This window comes from Schistocerca serialis, chromosome 6 (genome assembly GCF_023864345.2).
Source record: "Schistocerca serialis cubense isolate TAMUIC-IGC-003099 chromosome 6, iqSchSeri2.2, whole genome shotgun sequence".
Classification (NCBI taxonomy): Eukaryota; Metazoa; Arthropoda; class Insecta; order Orthoptera; family Acrididae; genus Schistocerca; species Schistocerca serialis.
Window position 1 is genome coordinate 575,966,344 of NC_064643.1, and position 13,468 is coordinate 575,979,811.

A 13,468-nucleotide genomic window follows, 5' to 3' on the forward strand; every position below is an offset into this window, starting at 1 on the left:
GGGCCAGTAGTGGCAAGGTGGATACAGGTAAACTTAATATAGTGATGACTGAGTATCCATCCATAAGGAGAAATAGTACCAGTTGCCAGATAAAATTAAAACACCACGCTATGCCCACACCCAAAGGCGCTGGCTGGAAGTTTTAGGAGAAGGGGGGGGGGGGGGGAGACAGACTATGAAGATGGCACGCAGCAGTTATCACCCAGTCATCAGGAACACTTGAAGATGGTAAAAAGTCTTTTTGCCAAAATATCCGACCTTATAAACAATGCCACGTGGCTGAATACCCGAGAACTGTTCAAAATCAGACATCAAGTACCTTTATGGGGAGGAAATGTGCAGCATAATTAAGAAGCTTGATAAGTATTGGAACAGGATGGAGTGTTTTGGCCTCCCTTGTGTTTCTGCTGAGATACCGAGAGCACCAAATCATACCATCCTTTGCAAAAGTCATTTATCACGTCAGAACTCCAGCCACCAACCAGATCACCAGAAGAGCCCTCCTGGTATTGGTCAGGGAGTGGATCTGGTACATCGATGCAGATTCAGTGAGACCTCAAGAGAACTCTCCTCGCTCCACCTGCAGTTGGTGTCAATGTTCTCCCCTCCCCTGACTTCATATTTACAGATGGGCAGTGAATTCAGTTAGCTAGTCTGAAGCCAACAAGGCATAGCAATCAGCCACCTGCAGACAAACTGCTAAATCTGAAAGCCTTGCAGCTAAACTATCTCAAGAAAAACTGGAAATCTGTCATTAAGAGTACAGAGAAAGTAATTAACAATGTACAAAGAAAGGGACTAAATTTCACACCGGCAGCAATGTGTATACCAACAGCTGAATTTATCAGCGCTGTGGAACAGGTTTCTCTTGCATTTTCATGGGACGCTACAGAGGAGATAAAAGGTGAAAAATGCCGTACACTTACCAGGGCAGGTCTACCAAAGCCAAACATCTGCAAAGAAGAGAGAAAAGCAGTTAGCTACAAACAAAAGTTGTACGACCTATTAGAGGATGACACATACAGTAGAATTGAAGAAAATCCTACCTACTAGGGTGTGAAGAGGAAGACCATCAAGCTTCTCCAACATGCATTTCCAGACAAGAAGATAGTGAAGAAACTTCATCCACGAGCACTGCCTTTAAGGACTATCTAAAGTCCACATGCAAGAAATGTCTCTTCGTCCAGTGTTAGCAACATTGTAACACCGACATGTGAATTAGTGAAATGCCTGACAGTAATGCTCGCCCCTTAGTGAGCAAATGCCAGCACCACATACAAAATTCAGCACATTTCATTCTGCCACTCCAGAACTTTCAACTGCTGCCTAGAAGACCTCATGGTGAGCTTTGACATTGTATCTCAATGTGTAAGAGACTTTCTAAGCCTAATAGTAGAACACTTTGGGCAAGCGTTAACCAAGATCTTTGAATTTGTGCTTACATCTACCTACTTTCTGTTCCACAGAAATTGTTATGAGCAAACAGACAAAGTAACGATGGGCTGCCTACTATCACCAGTGGCGGCCGGTATGTTTATGGAGGCATTAGAAGAGTAAGCCCTGGACTTGACAGTCTACAAGCCTTTGTGCTTCTTTCAATAGGTAGACAAAACATTTATAATCTGACCACATGGATAATGTCACCTACAAGACTATCTGCAACACCTGAATTCGCCGCACGAGAACATGAATTTCATGATGGAGATAGAGAAAAAGCATGAACTTCCATTTCTGGATGTGCTCATCAACCAAAGACCAAATGACATGCTTGGCACAGTATCTACCATAAACAAACACATACAATCTGTACTTGCAAGCCCATTGTCAACAAGATGGTGTGCTAAGCATACTAGTGCACAGAGGACACAAAATCTCAGATCATGACAGCAGACAAATTGCAGTTCTTACAAGCCATGTTTCGTACAAATGGTTACAGCAACCGCAGTGTGTCTTAAGATCTAAGAAATCAAGGCCACAGCCTGCTGAAGGCGTAGACAAAGTGATTGTGATGGAGATTATTCCATAGATTGGGAACATTCACCAAAAACTAGAAGAATACTCTGGAAACACAACATCAACTGCATTTCTACCCACCAGCCAACAGGAAAACCTTATTAGGATCAGTCAATGGTGACCTAACACTTCGAAGACTCTGTCACATCCCTTGTCAGTATGGAAAAATTCATGTAGGCCAGACTCTCTGGACAGTTCAGGAAAGATACACTGAACATAAGTACCATGCAGGCAACATTCAGCCAACAAAAATCCGCTGTTGCACTGCACTGCATCTCCCATGAACATACCACAAATTATGATAACAAGAAGTTGTTGTAACAAGCCAACACCTTCTGGGATTGTATTATCAAAGAAGCTGTAGAGATCTGACTGGCTGATGGACTAATAAGAAAGGACAGCTGTTTTCAGTTAAAAAAGACCCGGGACAAAGCTTTGGGTGTGATCAAAGCACAGCAGCATTCTACATGGAGGTCTCCTCCCATTGACAGCTGAAGAGGATGATGAACAACTGTCACTACACAAGGAGGGATCCCCATCTGGCACTACCTGCAGCACTACTGAAGGCCCTGTATCAATGCCCGACTGAGTGAGGTGGCACAGTGGCTAGCACTCCGGACTCTCATTCGGGAGGAAGACGTTTCAATCCTGCTTCTTGCCATCCTGATTTAGGTTTTCCGTTATTTCCCTAAATCACTCCCGGCAAATGCCGGGATGGTTCCTCTGAAAGGGCTCAGCTTATATCCTTCCCTATCCTTCCCTAATCTGATGAGACTGATGACCTCGCTGTCTGGTCCCCCCCCACCCAAACAACCCAACCGAACCCTCAATGCCTGACACTACACTTCCCCCACTACCACACTAGGTCCATGCCTGCAGGCACCAGCAGGAGGGGCAGGAAGGAGAATATAAAGGTGGCAGCCAGGAGATTTCACCCCATCAAAGGAACACTTGAAGATGGCAACAAGTATGCTTGCTGAAATGCCATGCCTTTTACACGATGCCAACTAGCTGAATACCGGAGAGCTATTCAAGATCCTAAGATTTTGTTGTGTTATAACCACACTACAGTCCAAATCTGAAAGCAGAGTCATACATGAAATACATCAAGTACTTGAAAGCACATTTATTACAAACTCCAGTGTACAGCCAAAACAGAGGGCTGATGTTTATACAAAGAAACATCAAATATTCCAGAATTACTAACATTGGAAACACAATTGATAAATACTAAATAATAAATACTTACTAGCAATCAGGTTTGAACTGGGAACCTGCAACATGCCAGCCAGTGGCACTAACTGCTACACCACACTGCATGCACTGCAGTTTGTGATATTGTTCACTCTCCTGGAGAAGTAGTGACCCACTATTTCAGAAGTTCTCGTTGGAGCCATCTACAGCACCCTGGATTTAAATCTTGTCAGTGGTTCTGTGTATGACTGAGCTGATGAATTTTCACATTGTGGTCAAGCTGTTGCATCCTCTTCATGATGAACTACAGAGGTTCCCCTCTCCCCACCATCAAAGCTACACAGTCATAAAGTTGTTCTTCAGTTTCCTTGAACAAGAAGCCCCAATCTTCTTACTGTACCTCGTGACTTTAGTAGGGCTTCAATTGGATGATGTGGACGACATCTCTGCAGTTTTATCTTCTTGATGTAGGATCATAATCCTCAAATTGTCTGTGATGTCCAACAAGCAACAAAATGTATGATATGGCCCAAATTAGCATTTTAGTAGTTTATCTGATAGTTGCACATTCTACACAAGCATAAAAATCCATTTCAAGTATTCTGGTCTGTATCTCACTGGCCTTTCCTTGATGCTACAGCACTCTTGATCTTTCTCCTGTGTGTTCAGGACCTGTATGCAAGCCAGTGTCTTGCTTCTTTGGTCCTGGTGATGGGATGTTTCACATAGTCATCCTGAGAATCATCCAGTTGAAGCCGGGACCAAATGCATCCACTGTCATTTCGGCCTTGCAAGCACAGAGCAGAAAGAATAGTTCGAAGCCTATAGTGTCTTATGAATGTACGCAAATGTCATCACAGGCAGTATTGTATCCTAATCTCTCTGTGCTCCATGCTTCAAGATGATGTCTTCTACTAGGAAATTTGCAAAAAATTCAGAATTCAGTCAGTCAGAATTAAAGGGAATTAAACTGACAAACACTCCAATTTCACCACATAAGAGTAGAGGGACGGGGAAAATCAACTTGCTTCCTCAGAATATTATGGAGTGAGGAAGGAAGGGCTTAAGTGAAGTATATGAGTTATTTTTCTTGAAGGACCTCAGTAGTTCGAAACAAATTCATATTTCTATTTGAGCATCACATAACCACAAGCATAGAAAATCTGAAATTCTTGCAGATCAAACATGGATAAAGAGGATTTCTCAAATACATGAGTGTAAATTTAAAAAATGGAAATAACTAAATTCAGTATTAATCAGGTTGTAGAGGAGAAAAGCACTTGATTGCCAGTTAATATATAATTCAGAAATTTTTGCGTGTCAAAGCAACAAAGGGGTGTATTGATTAGTACTCGTAATCTTTCTACCTATATTTTGTAAAGGAGTCTGACTGAAAGAGTGCATTAGATAAGCCATTACCCATTTGCATTTAATATTAGCCATAAATTTTCCTACTTGCGTTGTGACAGGTGCTATTATCCTGATGCATTAAGTACTCACACAACAAACAGAAGCTAAACAAACACATTGCCTAAGTTGTGTAATTTGTGCATTCAGTTCACAGATCACACATTGCTTTGAATCGTGCTCTTTTCAGTGTTTTTCTCTTTCATGAGAGAATAGCAGCCACCACAAAATTTGTATATTATTTTATTTTAAATGAAGTAACTGATGTGAGCAAGGGAGAAATAATCCCCATGCAAGCCTGTGAAATTGGACAATACATATGTGTTCCTATGTATAGGCTGTTGGTATTTTTGAGTATTGTGTGTGTTTTCTTTTGCAAAATATGTGGCCCATTTTAGGGGAATGGAAGAGACACAGTTTCTGTGGAAAATAAGAGGAGCAAGCTTGTAGTGCCACTTGATATCATTAAGGAGACCTAGTAGCTGGCAGAACAATCATGTCATCCTCCGTGGTTTCAATACCCAGATGGCACATGTCAGCTGGTGTGCCCTCTGACAAGTCAGCACCAGGCTAAAATTGATTCTCTAATTGGGGATGTTATAGTGCATCTTATCCCCACTCAGAAGTGAGAAACCACTTATTGCTGGTATCGAATCCTTTTTTGAGTAATGCAAATAGCTCATGCTTATGAAATGGCATGTGTAGCATAGAGTTGTTTATGATGAAAGAAGACTTGGCAGTCAGTTCTCCAGCACAAGTTGTGAGGGGCAACATGCCATTTCCAGAGGACACTTCTAGAAGTGCAGACTTCTCAGAATGAAATCTAGCAAATGTACTTAGTAGCATTCTTAAGCAAACACTATGTGAAGTTGCACCTTGAAACTAGTGCTTCTGTGCCTTTGCTAAACAAGTCCACATACTTGAGCTTAATGTCACCCCCTTGCAGACAATCAAGACGTCTATGAGTATGTGGACATCATCATGTGCCTTTGCTATCAAAGTTTTCAGTTTTACTCACAACCAAGTCACTTGTCCAGTAAATTTTGCTGTGGTAGCTGCTCCCAAAGTGGGTAATGTTTTTGGGATAGACTTTTTCCACACTTAGAGATGCACTGTTCATGAAACTGTACATGCCATACAATCCATATCACCTCTCCGTTGGTAACAGTACACAAACTCAACAGCACCTAAAGACTGGGGATTTTAAAGTACGATTAATGCAAAAGCTGAAGTGGAATATTATTCTTTATTGACCGTGGATGAACCCTTTGCAAAATTAAGCCAGGGCACCTTATTCAATAATATTGTCCTCATAGAGGTTCAGTTTCAAATTTTTTTGGACACATTGTCACAAGCTTACCTAGTGATCAATGTGCCATATGGCCTCTACCATTATAATTGGTCACCGTTCAAAAACTCTTTAGCACCTGCCATATTCCTCTGTTTTATAGATAAATTATTACAAGGTGCTCCAACTGTGTCACATCTCAAGAGGACCACTTCCACCACCTTGAAATCATGTTCCAGAGGCTGGCACCTAAAGGACTAAAACACAACTTCTACATCTTCATCTGCATGATTATTCTACACTTCACAATTAAGTACCTGACAAAGCTATTTCTCTACTGCTCCACTCTTGCACAGAAAACTTAAATCTTTCTGTGCGAGTTTTGATTTATTTTATTATGATGATTGTTACCCCCTATATTTTCACATTCTGAGCGGAAAGTTGAGTGAAGTTTCATGAGAAGATCCTGTAACAACGAAAAACACCTTTGTTTTGATGATTGCCACTCCAGTTCACAAATCCTATCCATGGTGCTCTACCCTCTATTTCACAGTAGTACAAAGCTTCAGCCCTGTGTAGGTGAAGCTCCAGTTTGTGAAAAACATTAGCAACCTTATGCTATTCAAATATTCACCATACTCCTAAGCAAGGAACACCAAAAGGAATGTCAGTTTGGAAATAAACACATTATCTGTTATTATGACTTGGTCACAAACCAGCAACTGAATGATGAAGCAAAGAGTGACAAGTGAGACGACAGCTTGGTCTGACTTCTGGGTGCTCCCTGTCAAATTAGTAACTGGTTGCAGTTATGAGAGTTCATCACTGACTGCTTGGGAATTAAAATAATGGTGTTTGTACACTTGTTTCACAAACTTTCACTTGCAGTGAAGTGTATCGCACATTAACACTCACAGGTGAAAATTTTAGATCATTATTGGACACTTAAAAAATAATAATATTAACAACACTGTATGATGATTTTTTAAAAAATAATTTATTTTCATTGCTCAATTGTAGACACATCCTCTTAGTTTTTACCCTTTACAAAATATCAGGCTGGCAGACCTCTATTCTGGGGAATAATATTCCTGTTTAACTTCTCAATTAGATAAAAACTATTGACTGTGCAAAAGAAACTAATTATAATTGTTTGTGAGGTTCACACACATATATCTTGCAGGTATCTGTTTAAGTCATTGGAAGTACAAAAAACAGCATCATACTACATTTATCCAGTGGACAAAGTTCATTGCAGTTCAAAAATAATATAAGTAGTAAGAGAAAACAGTATTGGAAGGGTAAAGTATTTGCATATCCCTCTAGTGGATCTTGCTTTGCCACAGAAGGCAATGAAATACACAGCTATAAAAGTCTTTACAGTCAGCAAATTGAGAAAAATGTGTAACAGACAGCAGAGATATTTTTAAATGCAGCTTCAATTTGTTTCTCCTTTACAGCTTATTCCATACCATAAAGGATTTATTGAATGCAAATAAGTATTCAGTTAGTTCAATTGTGACAGTCTTTTCATCATAAAAATTACCATAGTTGTGATCCAGAAACAGAATAAAGAAACAAACGAGCTAGAATTGAAACCATGCTTCCTTGCTTTCCAAGTGTGGTTTTCTTACCATTACCGACAGAACTGCGCAGACTCAAGACATGAATGGGCTGCACAGGTTCAATTCTCTCATTGTCTCTCTTATTTTACAAACTTGCTGACATATATTACTGCAGTAACACTATCAGGAGAGTGTACATCACGCAAAAATATTGGTTGCAGTCTTGGGAGTTGTTTCCAGAATGAATCTTTCACACTGCAGCAAAGTGAGCACTGTTACAGAATTTCTGGAGAGATTAAAATTGTATGCTTAACCAGGACTTGAACCAAGACTGTTCTCCTTTACAAGCAGTGTTCTTAATTAGTGCTCTATCAAGGCCTGATTGTTTTGATCTGTTATACTTGTGTGCACTTTGTTACAGAATTGAACAGGTTGCTGTCCTCTTCTAAGCATTAAAGATGAATTAGTTTCACCCATTAATAGAGTAAAAAGGGAATGACTAGCTTTATGGCCATATATACTGTTTTCTTTATTACTCTTTTGTTATTGTCTTTACACAATATTCACAATGAATGTAGCAGTCTTGTTTTTTTATCTGTTTCAAATATTGGTTCTCTTATAACTCATTAGGGAATCTTTTATCATTGAAACATCTTGAAAGTGGCTTCATGGTTCAGTAGGTAAGTGCCCGACGACAAATCCAAAAGTGCACAATTATACCACCAGTTGGTCCTTGAATTTGTTTGTGTTATTTATTGCTTATTTCACTTCTGACAATGATTCGTTAGTTACCACATTAAACTGTAGGTCCATGCTCCGCCCCCAATGACTGGCTGGATAAATTAGTACATCAGTTGAAGGAAAGCAAGGATATTATTACGTCCAATAGAATAGTGCTTAGGAAAGAATTGAAATGTTTAAATCAGTCTTTGGGTTGAGAACAGCTTTTCACACTTATGTGCCTCAATAGTTTTATTGCCGCTTATCTGCAGTTTGACTTCGTGGTCTCAGATACTTATCAGAATACCAGACAAGAAAGTCATGTATGTGGTCTACCTTGTAAAATCATTACACTACCAAAGTTCTTCATAGATTGAGCTTTCGCTCAGATTTCTTGGAATTGATTGCATGTTATATATCAGATGTTGCTTATACTTTCATACAACTTTCAACAGAAGTCTTTTTCTTTTTCCTTGCAGCTATACTGTTTGAAGATGCAATTCTTTTGGGAGTTGAAAATGATACAATGCTGTTTACATCTGATAGCAACTCACCATTTTCTTTACCATTTTGCCTTCTGGAGAAAACGGTATGGATTTTAACAGCTTTCAGTTACTTTTGTTTATTACTGTCTTATATCTATGTATCTTTAAACAAACAATTGTATTGTAAAACTTATAAAGAAGTAAATAATTAAAATACAAAGATAATTACAATATTATTATATTTTATCAGTTGCTGCAAATTAGCACTCAACAAATAGCAGTTATCACTGCAGAGTCTTGTAGCATTGAATATTCTTATTTTTTTTCAGGTGAATATTTATTGTAGTACATTATTAACTTGTACTACTGTTAAAGGATATGTGTTATAATCCAAACTATTTGATCACTGATAAGGTAGAACAGAATGCTATAAATAATGATTTTGTTCCATCCTCTGGCACAGCAAGACTGCATGCTGAATAGTAGAGTATGAGGGTAATTCTAAAACAATCAGTGGATAGTCATAATTTTTTTTCAAGAAAAGTTTATTGTACATATACATCTTTATCTACATCTTCATCTATTCTCTGCGTGGCAGAGAGTACTTCCCATTGCACCAATTATTAGGATTTCTTCCTGTTTCCATTCACCTATAGAGCATGGAAGAATGATAGTTTGAATGCCTCTATGTGTGCAGTAATTGTCCTAAATTTACCCTCATGACCCCTATGTGAGCGATATGTAGGGGGTTGTAGTATATTTCCAGAGCCATTATTTAATTTATATTTCTTGCAACTTTGTTAATAGACTTTCTCAGGATAGTTTGTGTCTGTCTTCAAGAGCATTCCAGCTCAATTCCTTCAGTACCTCTGTGACACTTTCCTATGGATCAGACAAACCTGTAATCATTCATGCTGCCTTTCTCTGTGTATTTACAATATCTCCTGTTAGTCCTACTTGGTATGTGTCCCACACACTTGAGTAGTATTTTAGAACTGGTTGCACAGGTGATTGCTTACTAATCTCCTTTGTAGACTGATTGCAGTTCCCAGTATTCTACCAATAAATCAAAGTCATCTGCGTGCTTTACTTACAACTGTGTCTTTGTGATCATTCCATTACATATCCCTAGAAAGTGTTACACTTGGGTATTTGTATGAGTTGGCCAATTCCAAAGTGACTCATTGATATTATAATCATAGGATAGTACTTTTTTTCGTTTTGTTGTGGAGTGCACAATTTTACATTTCTGAATATTTAAAGCAAGTTGCCAACTTTTGCACCGTTTTGAAATCTTAGTAATATCTGACTGTATATTTATGCAGCTTCTTTCAGATAGTAGGCCTACTTCATTATAGATAACTGCATCATCTGCAAAAAGTCTCATGTTACTATTAATATTGTCTGCAAGGTCATTTATATGCAACGTGAACAGCAAGGGTTCCAACACACTTCCCTGGGACACACCTGAAGTTACTTCTACATCTGATAATGACTCTCCATGCAAGATAACATGCTGTGTCCTCCCTACCAAAAAGTCCTCAGTCCAGTCACAAATTTCACTTGATACTTCATATGATTGTACTTTTGACAATGAACACAGGTGTGGCACTGACAAGGGGAGGCCGCCAATTGTGAAATTCAGATTCGATTCATACTGCGCATAATAAAAGCTCATGGCCAGAGGTGTAATGTGGCAAAGCACCAAGATGCACTTCTCAGCCGTTGTCAAGAAAATGGACAGTTAAAAGAAACCGTTGCGGTGAAATACACTCTACGCTTAACAATTTTCTACAGCGTCGTGGTGCAGCGGTAAGCGCTCGGCTTCGTAAACCAAAGGTCGCCGGATCGAATCTCGCGCCATGCAACCTTTTTTTTTTTTAGTATTTGTTTTTTGTAATTCAAATGTTCAAATATATATATATATATATATATATATATATATATATATATATATATAAAATTCCCACAATCAGTTTCAACAATTATGCATATAATAAGTTGTTGAAAGTCGTTTGTCGTGGAGAAACTGGCGACTTCGAACATCATTATGGTTTCCGTAAACAAAGTTGTATTTCACGAATGTTATTAATTGTCTTCATAATGTTAATCACGTATAGTTAACGGAAGACGTAGAAACGATATTCCGAAACGAATACGTATAGCGTAATGTCAAACGTTCGAATTAGAATAGACACCCCACGAACACAAATTTGCTGTGGCAGGTATGAAATATAAACTCCGTTACTCGCTCGTTACACTTGAAGAACAGACGTTGAATGGGCCGAAACGAGCGCCGCATAACTAGCGTAGTTGCCTGCTAACTTCGAAAGAAGGTAGATGCGGTCCCTAGCGCAACTTATAACATCGTCGAAAATCAGTGCGGACGGGAGAGCTTTGGTACACCCTATTAAACAAACGGAAAAATGGAGGCGGTACAATTGGAGAGCGATCCACCTTCACCAACATGCATAAGCAATTCATGTGACCTTTAGATTACAAACCCGAGCGCTTACCGCTGCGCCACGACGCTGGATAATGTTAATAATCGTAGAGAGAAATTTCACCGCAACGGTTTCTTTTAACTGTCGATTTTCTCGACAACGGCTGAGAAGTGCATCTTAGTGCTTTGCCACATTACACCTCTGGCCATGAGCTTTTATTATGCGCAATATGAATCGAATCTGAATTTCACAATTGGCAGCCTCCCCTTGTGAGGCAGATGCATTTTGGAAATCAAGAAATACAGCACCTACCTGACTACCTTGTTCCAAAGCTTTCAGGGTGCCATGTGAGAAAAGTGTGAATTGGGTTTCATCGTTTAGATTATTTTATAATATGTTATACAGGGAACAGTACATCATGTGCAAGACAAGCATCTGCCAAGGCAAGTAATAACAGTGCAACATTTAGCTGATAAATAGGTTAGGAGATTGCTGAAACTGACTTTATGTCTTAAATACCCCACTTTATTGTGTTGTTCTTATAAATTGTCAGTTAATTGAGGAAAATGTCATTTTCCTTAATTTTCATACTGTACTTCAAAAGAAATGTAAATGTCCTTAAATGTCTTGTGTGTACATTACTGTGTGTTTCAGAGCCAGGTGTATCTACATCAAATCCTCAGACAACTAATTCGTCGAAATTTAGGCTTTCATGCTTGGGAAATAGCCCGAAGTTGCACTAATCTTCCCTACTTCTCCCATTCTCTTGAACTTCTACTACATGAGGTAACTGACATTTATTTATTTTATTTATTTACACGTAAAGTTCTGTAGGACCAAATTGAGGAGCAAATCTCCAAGGCCATGGAATGTGTCTGTACATGAAATTAAAAAACATAAAAGTAATAACAGACAAAAAATAGTTTATGAACCTGAAAAAAGTCAACCCATAAGTTCAAGTAAACACAATCAACAATACAACAAGAATCAGCTTACTTTTTGAAGGAACTCCTCGACAGAATAGAATGAGTGACCATTAGGAAACTCTTCAATTTGCTTACTACTGCTAAGATTTTCGAATTTGAGTGGTAGCTTATTGAAAATGGAAGCAGCAGTATACTGCACACCTTTTTGCACAACAGTTAAGGAAGTCCGATCCAAATGCAGGTTTGATTTCTGCCAAGTATTAACTGAGTGAAAGCTGATTTTCTTTGGAATAAGCTAATATTGTTGACAAGAAATGACAGCGAGGAATATATATATTGAGAGGCCAAAGTCAAAATGCCCAGACTCTTGAACAGGGGTTGACAAGAGGTTCTTGAACTTACACCACTTTTTGCCCGAACTGCCTGTTTGAGCCAAAAATATCCTTTTAGAATGGGAAGAGTTACCCCAGAATATAATACCATATGACATAATCAAATGAAAATGAGCAAAGTAGACTAATTTTTGTATCAAATCATCACTCACTTCAGATACCATTCCGATAGTAAAAATGGAAGCATTAAGTCTTTGAACAAGGTGCTGAATGTGGGTGTTCCATGACAGTTTACTCTCTATCTGAACACCTAGAAATCTGAACTTTGCAGTTTCACTAATCATATGACCATTTTATGAAATTAAAACATTAGGTTTTGTTGAAATGTGTCTCAGAAACTGTAAAAACTGAGTCTTACTGTGATTTAGTTTTATTTTCTACAAGCCATGAACTTAACTCATGAACTGCACTATTTGTAACTGAGCCAATGTTGCACACAACATACTTTACTACCAAGCTAATGTCATCAGCAAACAGAAATATTTTAGGATTACCTGTAATACTACATGGCATATCGTCTGTATAAATAAGGAACAGGAGTGGCCCCAACACTGATCCCTGGGGCACCCCCCCACTTGACCGTACCCCATTCAGACCCCCCATCACAGCCATTCTCAACACTGTGAATAATGACCTTTTGCTGTCTGTTGCTAAAGTAAGAGGTGAACCAAGTGTGAGCTACTCCCCATATTCCATAATGGTCCAACTTCGGGAGCAATATTTTGCAACCAAAGGAATACAAACGTCTCAAAAATGAGATCGACAGGAAGTGCAAAATGGCTAAGCAGGGATGGCTAGAGGACAAATGTAAGGATGTAGAGGCTCGTCTCACTAGGGGTAAGATAGATACTGCGTACAGGAAAATTAAAGAGACCTTTGGAGAGAAGAGAACCACTTGTATGAATATCAAGAGCTCGGATGGCAACCCAGTTCTAAGCAAAGAAGGGAAGGCAGAAAGGTGGAAGGAGTATATAGAGGGTTTATACAAGGGCGATGTACTTGAGGACAATATATGGAAATGGAAGAGGATGTAG

At 38.9% G+C, this 13,468-nt stretch overlaps 1 protein-coding gene across 1 annotated transcript in view; it reads left to right on the forward strand.

Moving 5' to 3' along the window:
- LOC126483654 (guanine nucleotide exchange factor subunit Rich) overlaps positions 1-13,468 on the forward strand; it is a 291,359-nt gene that overhangs the window by 135,202 nt on the left and 142,689 nt on the right. Inside the window, exons 13-14 of the mRNA XM_050106716.1 lie at positions 8,667-8,776; positions 11,771-11,902. Of these exons, the coding sequence (XP_049962673.1) occupies positions 8,667-8,776; positions 11,771-11,902 (242 nt within the window). The remainder of the gene's footprint in view (positions 1-8,666; positions 8,777-11,770; positions 11,903-13,468) is intronic.